Source organism: Microtus ochrogaster, chromosome 1 (genome assembly GCF_000317375.1).
Source record: "Microtus ochrogaster isolate Prairie Vole_2 chromosome 1, MicOch1.0, whole genome shotgun sequence".
Taxonomy (NCBI): Eukaryota; Metazoa; Chordata; class Mammalia; order Rodentia; family Cricetidae; genus Microtus; species Microtus ochrogaster.
Genome location: NC_022009.1, coordinates 22175972 through 22182971, shown reverse-complemented (window position 1 = coordinate 22182971; position 7000 = coordinate 22175972). Strand labels below are relative to the sequence as shown.

Genomic DNA, 7000 nt, shown 5'->3' with positions numbered 1-7000 from the left:
TGTAGACCAGGCTGGTCTCGAACTCACAGAGATCCGCCTGCCTCTGCCTCCCGAGTGCTGGGATTAAAGGCGTGCGCCACCATTGCCCGGCCTGGCTACAGTTTTATTCTTTTTATTTATTTATTTATTTGTTTAGTTTTTTTTCGGCAGAGGGTTTCTATGTGTAGCCCTAGCTGATCTAGACCTAGCTTTGTAGACCAGGCTGGCCTTGAACACACAAAAATTAACCTGCCTCTCCTTCCCGAGTGCTGGGATTAAAGATGTGTGCCACCACTGCCCAGCTACAATTTTTTTTAGTTTTTTTATTTTTTTAAAAGATTTATTATATATATAGTATTCTGTCTGCATGTGTGCTTGCATGCCAGAAGAGGGCAGCATATCTCATTATAGATGGTTGAGTCACCATGTGGGTGCTGGGAATTGAACTCAGGTCCTCTGGAAGAGCAGCCAGTGCTCTTCACCACTGAGCCATTCTCCAGCCCTTAAAGTTTATGTTTTAGAGGGTTGGAGAGAAGTTAGTTTGCTGTTTGTCTCAGAAGTTACAAACATTGCTGCTTGCCTTAATTAGGGTTTCTGTTGCTGTGAGGAGACATGACCGCTGCAACTCATAACCAAAACCATTTAATTGGTTGGCTGGCTTGCTTACAGCTCTGAGGTTTAGTCCATTATCATGGAGGGAGGCAAAGCAGCATGGAGGCAGACCTGGTGCTACAAGAGGAGCTGAGAGTTCTCATATCTTGACCACAGGCAACATGAAGTACGCATGTATGAGACCTCAGAGTCTACCTCCACAGTGACACACCTCCTCCAACAAAGCCACACCTCCTAATAGTGCCACTCCCTATGAGCTTACGAAGGCCAGTTACGTTCTAACTAGTCTTCCAGAGAACTACTTCCTAGTATCTAGTAAGGTGGCTCACAACTACCTGTAAGTCCAGCTCCGGATCCAACACCCCTGGCCTGCACAGGTACCTGCACTCATGGGCACATACCCACAGGCAGACACATCTACACATAATTTTAAAAAATAATAAAACTGAACAATCTTTTTTATAATTATATTGTTATTTATTATTTTATGTGTATGAGTGTCTTGCCTGTGTGGTCTGTGCACCCACCTCTCATATCTGGTGCCCATGGATACAGAAGAGGGTGTCAGATTCCCTGGAACTGGAGTTCCAGACAATTCAAGTTGTCATGTGGGTGCTGGGAATTGAACCTGGGTCCTCTGGAAGAGCAGCCAGTACCCTCCTTAACCACTGAGCCACTTCTCCAGCCCCTGAAAAATCTTTTTTAAAAAAGGATCTATTGTACAACAAATAGTTTATTACTGATGAAGCAAGTCTGCATGTGCTGAAATTAATGAGGAAGGAGAGGAAGGAGTTTTACGAAAACAATTTGATAAACTTTTGTACAGAAAATTGCCCCTTTCTGTAATTGAGGGACCAGATCTAAAGTTTTGTCCAAAGCAATAAAGGCATTGAGCTATCAAGACAGTCTGGTGTCGAATGCCTCAGCTGGTTTTTATTAATGTTTAAGGTACAGTTGCTTACATGGACTTCAAAAGCTGAGAATGTGCTTTTCTGTCCTAAATACAGTCCCAGCTCTTGCCAGTTCCCTTCCTACCACATACATGAACATTACATTCTGACTGCCTTGTCAGATTAGGGAGCATCCAGAGCCTTCTCTGACACAACCTCTGTAAAAATTTCTGGATAGTACGGCTTCCTGGGCCTGAAGTTGTCAGGCATGAGCATGCTGGGTCTAGGGCGATTAGGGCTGGGCCACAGGAGTGCTCTTCATAGGGGTTAGCTGTTCAAAGGCCATCCTTGCTAATGTTGAAAATGTGAAGACTTTTTCTTCTTCCTTAACAGCTCACAAAGAAAGTGAACAACATAGAGACGGGCTGGGCCCTGGGGGCCACCTTTCACCTGCTGCAGTCTCTGGGCATCTCCAGCTGAGCTACCGTGTCCTCTGAAGCCTGCATTTCTCAAAAACTTTGTTTTCCAAGGAGAGGACTCAGGCATTTTCTGAACAATTTGGGGAAAGCCTGGACTGAGACCCATTAACTGGCTTTATTTTATAGATGGGTCTTGCCCTTGAGCCTAATGATTTGGGATTACTTAATTTTGCACATCTACTGTGAACAGCTCCCTAACCACTTGGCAGGTGCACAGCTGGCACAAGAGTATAAATCTTTTGAGATTTTTTTCTATGTCAGAGTCCTGTGAAGAAAAAAGAATAGGCTTGGAACTCCATGTTAAATTGAGAGTTCAGAGACAAGTCCCTGGGAACCAAAGAAAAATCTTGGAGTGCCTCATTTGAGTGTTTCAGTCTTTTGCTTATAAGCTAAATTAAGCTGACCTACTGAAGTCCCATAACCTATCAATACTGATACTTTTTCTTCTTCCCACCCTTACACATTCCCTACCCTAAAACCCAAGGTGAGAACTATCTGGCTTTGCATTTCCATCTGTAACTCAAAGAGAAGGGGAAAAAGACACTATATTAGAATTTGTGTGACCCTATGGCACAATTTAGAGCTTAGAGTGGCCCTGGGTATTTTATTTTTAGACAGAGGTCATGTTACGTTGCTCTGGCTAGCCTGGTACTGTGTAACCCAGGTTGCCTTGAATTGTCAATTCTCCTGCCTCAGCCTCCTGAGTCTTGGGTTACAGGTGTGAGCCGTCATGCTCATGTCATGTTAAATCTCACAAGATGAGCGTGCACCTCTCACCTGTGCCGACTAGAGCTGTGAGAAGACCGTCCCGTTGAGAGGGCAGTCGCAGACCATGACTGCTGCTCGGTTACCACCTTATTCTCATGGTCCTAAACTTAGCATCTTTCTATTTCTGTGAAATACAACTGCACCCTAGTTTTGGTCTGTGGTTAGAAGTTAGTGTGTGTGCTGTTGAGTCTAAAGATAACCAACGCTTTCAGTTTGTCCTTTTGGGGGTTGGGGTGTGGAAAGTGCTGGAGATTGAACCCAGGACTTTTTGCATGTTAGGCACAATGTGCTACCACTATGCTTTATAGTAGTGTTTTCTTGCCTGGGCCCTTTCTGATTTTAGCCACTGTTTTCTGAATTTATTGTCTCCCTCAGGATTTCATATCCCCTTACCAATGATACCCAACATTTGATTTGATTGATTCTTTCGGCCAATGTCAGAACAAGGGCTACCATTTCTAGAGAACCATGTTTTTTCTCTCGGGCCACTGTTTTGAGGTTGATCATCATGCGTGTTAGGCATGGGTGCTCTACTACATTATAAAGTTATTATCTTAAGGTTTTCTGCCAGGCAGTGGTGGCGCACACCTTTAATTCTAGCACTTGGGAGGCAAAAGCAGGCGAATCTCTGAGTTCAAGGCCAGCCTGGTCTATACAGCAAGTTCCAGGACAGCCAGGGCTACAGAGAGAAACTCTGTCTTGAAGGAAAAAAAGAAAGTCATGTCGTTTCTTGTGTGACTGTCATTGGTTTGCCTCCTACTCGGTTCTGGACTTGAAACATTGCCTGCTGCTCAGCAGCTCTGTCATAGCATTTCCCCTTCCTCTTCGCTTTCCAGTTTTCAGCTCCCCTAACTTGACATTTTCAGTCACCCCCTCTTCCTTCCACTCTTCATAAAGGATATGACTATGCGTGGCTCCATGGCAGTCCCCAGGGAACCGTCTTTTTGAAGCCATTACATTGAGTCAATAAGTATTACCATCTGCTGTGTATAAATAGTAGGCAAATTTGTATATTCTTCCCAATTTTAGGGGTTTGTTTTGATTAAATGTGGAATTTCTTCAGACTTGGATACTAAGAGTATGTGTCTTGAGACTAGATTTCATTGCTGCTTAAGTCAGCCCATGAGCTTCTGGGACACAAGTGATCCTTTCACCTTGGACTCCCGAGTAGTGAGACTATAGGAAGGCATACTGAGCCTGGCTCAAACTTCCATTACTAAGTTCACTTTCACTTATTGCCTTCTTCAAAACAACACGCCCAGGCAGTGGTGGTGCACGCCATTAATCTCAACACTTGGGAGGCAGAGGCAGGCAAATCTCTAAGTTTGAGGCCAGCCTGGTCTCCAGAGCAAGTTCTGGGATAGCCAGGACTACACAGAGAAATCCTGTCTCAAAAGAATAAACAACAATAAACCCCATAATGCTCATACATAATGAAATAGATTTCCCACACTGGAAATAGCCTGAAGGTAAAATCCAGTTTCCTATGGAATGCATACTCAGCGTCTCTCCCAGGCTTCTCCATCCAGCTTAAGTGTTTGCCTCTCCATCTCGGATGTCACTGTTTACAGCTTCATTAGCTGAGAGCTACCTCCTTCCCTTCAGTCAGCCTCTGCTTTCTCCTAGTCCAAAGCCTTTCAGACTCTTTGAAGATAACTACATTTTTATGACTTTTAAAAAGACGCGGCATACTTTAAAAGTATTAGACCTGGCATAGTCCACTAAATGCTCCCACAGTTGAGAGAAGCCAATCTGCTTTCCCAAGAGTAAACTCTACAGCAGGCTTTACGGCACAGGCCTGTAATCCTAGCTACCTTGGAGCTGAGGCAGGAGAATTACAAGTCATAGGCTTTCTATGTAGCCAGTTTGAGGCTGCTGGGCAACTCAATAAGGCACTCAAGAAGTTTTAGAAGGGATAGGGGTTAGAAGATTTCAGTGGGGCTGGAGATGGCTCAGAAGTTAAGAACACTGGCTGTTCTTCCAGAGGTCCTGAGTTCAATTCCCAGCAACCACATGGTGGCTCACAGCCATCTATAATGAGATCTGGTGCCCTCTTCTGGAATGCAGGCATATATGCAGGCAGATTTAAAAAGATTTCAGTGGCAAAGCATATTAGCATGTCCGGTCCTAGGTTCAAGCCCAGCACTAAATAAACAAAGTGAACAGCTCCAGCTGACAAGTGAGTTCCTGGTCTTTGTACCACAGGTGGCGCATGAAGCCTCAGAATAGGCACCCTAGCTGTGTATTGTCCTGTAGACACCTTCTGTTACCTTGGAAACTGCCAAAACTCTTAAATAGAAGGATTCTCACCTCAAAAATTTATCTGCATACGTCCATCTTGACCAGAGAGCATGCAGATTTACCTTTTTGTTCTTTTAAATACAATTTGGAGTCTTACATTTTCTTAGGAAAAATAAAAGACAAGGGCATTTTTTTGTTTCAAACAAGAGTTTCTCTGTTAGCCCTGGCTGTCCTGGAACTCCCCTGAAGACCAGGCTGGCCTTGAACTCACAGAGATCAGCCTGCCTCTGCCTCTCTAAGTACTGGAATTAAAGGCATGTGCCACCACTGCCAAGGCAGCATGGGCCTTTTTTACTAAGTGGGTCCTGTGTGTTCTGATGTTGCTGACAAGTTCCATCTCTGTGAAAGTGTAAATATAATTTAAATAACCTGCGATGTGGTCTGGTGTGTGGTGAATGCTGTGTGTATTATCACTATTATATGAAGAACATCTGAGTCACAGATGTCCTTACAAAGTGTGCCTTAAAGTTCTCATATCTTTAACTTTTTTATTTTTCTGTATATTAGTCTGTATTCTTATCTGGGCTACCTTTTTGGAAAAGATGACCTCCGGCCATCAGTTTTTCCCAACAGCTGCCATCTTTTATTCTGGGGACATTTTCTGGATTTACTGACATCATATTACTTTGTACTAAGTTTTCTACATTGTTTAAAAAGCTGTCCTGTTGCAGTAGCTATCTTATCCCTCCAAAAGTTATTCCAGCAGTTCAGCTTGATTGAAAGGAGACTTATTTCATCTTTTCAAAGCAGACTTCTGAGCAAGACATTCTGTCCAGTGTTCTTATCTAGCACAGGTAAGTTCTCTTCTGGAGGCCTCTCTGGTGCTGTGCAGTCAGTACGTCAAAACCCCAAGTCAGAAACCACTCCATTAGCCGCCCGCCAGCACACATGGACAGGCTGTCCCTGAGGCCTCTGCAGCTGTGTGTGCAGTAAGGTTATTTATTGTTTTTAATAACAGAATCAACAGAAAATGACATCACAGAGAGGAGCGTAAACAAAACTGAAATGTATAAGAAAGTCTAAAGCATTAATAAGACCTGGCTGTTTCTTATCTTCACTTCCCTCTTAAAGTCCAGTGTACTTTGTCAAAGCAATGTGTATTTAATTGGCATGCCAGTGTTAATTTTAAAACGATCTAACAAAAATGTATCAAGTATTTCTGATTCTTTGTCAAGATAATTGTATAAATTTATGACCTGTATTAAAATATTCTGTTTAGAAAGTATTCTTACTAAGTGAAATGAGGGATATACCAGCTCAGTAATTTGTTTGTTTAGTAATAAAAAGCTCCTTTCAATCAAATAGTTTTCCTTTGGGTTTTTTCCTTAAATATCACTCATTTTTTTTTGGCTACACAGGCCCATTAAGCAGAAGAGGAAAACAGACACAAGTTCTAGTGTAAATTTATGAAGCCATCTTGGAAACGCACTCTGATGGTCACAGGGCTAGATGGTCTCTGTCATCAACATCATCTCCAGGAGAGGAGCACTCACTTGCTGGCAAAGGCCATTATCTGTTCCTGGAGAAAGAGGAAAGGTGAGGACAGGTGACTTCATTATGAAATAACCAAGGAGACGAAGGGAGAAACATGGCAGAGGTTCCATACAGACACTCCTTCTAGGAGTCCCTGCTTTTTTTCAGCTCTAAGAACAGGGCTGGCAGGGCTCCCCTAGGACTGGCGTTACGGATGGTCATGAGCCACCATGTGAGTGCTGGGGATTGAACCAAGGTCCCTCTGGAAGAATAGCAAGTGTTTTTCGCTGCTGAATCATTTCTCCAGCCATCAGCCTGTATTCTTAAGTCCTTCCTACGTAGTTCAAGTTACTGCTTAGATGTGGGCACCACAAACCCAGCAGGTCCTTTTATTCATAACCAGCTAGGAAGGTAGACCGGGTATGGTGGCTGGGCATGGCAGCACATGCCTTTAATCCCAGCACAGAGCAGGCAGAAGCAGATGGGTCACTATGATAT

General features: G+C 43.5%; 2 protein-coding genes and 1 long non-coding RNA gene across 3 annotated transcripts in view; 1 reads left to right on the top strand and 2 right to left on the bottom strand.

Moving 5' to 3' along the window:
- Positions 1–3798, top strand: part of Entpd5 (ectonucleoside triphosphate diphosphohydrolase 5) — a 25552-nt gene extending 21754 nt beyond the window's left edge. The window contains exon 14 of the mRNA XM_013345985.2: positions 1875–3798. Coding sequence (XP_013201439.1) covers positions 1875–1961 — 87 coding nt within the window. The 3' untranslated portion in view covers positions 1962–3798. The remainder of the gene's footprint in view (positions 1–1874) is intronic.
- Positions 2590–7000, bottom strand: part of LOC101993754 — a 21520-nt gene continuing 17109 nt past the window's right edge. Inside the window, exon 3 of the long non-coding RNA XR_003377118.1 lies at positions 2590–2647. This is a non-coding gene — a long non-coding RNA (uncharacterized LOC101993754). The remainder of the gene's footprint in view (positions 2648–7000) is intronic.
- Positions 5951–7000, bottom strand: part of Coq6 (coenzyme Q6, monooxygenase) — an 11810-nt gene continuing 10760 nt past the window's right edge. Inside the window, exon 12 of the mRNA XM_005343335.2 lies at positions 5951–6548. Within this exon, the coding sequence (XP_005343392.1) occupies positions 6519–6548 (30 nt within the window). The 3' untranslated portion in view covers positions 5951–6518. The remainder of the gene's footprint in view (positions 6549–7000) is intronic.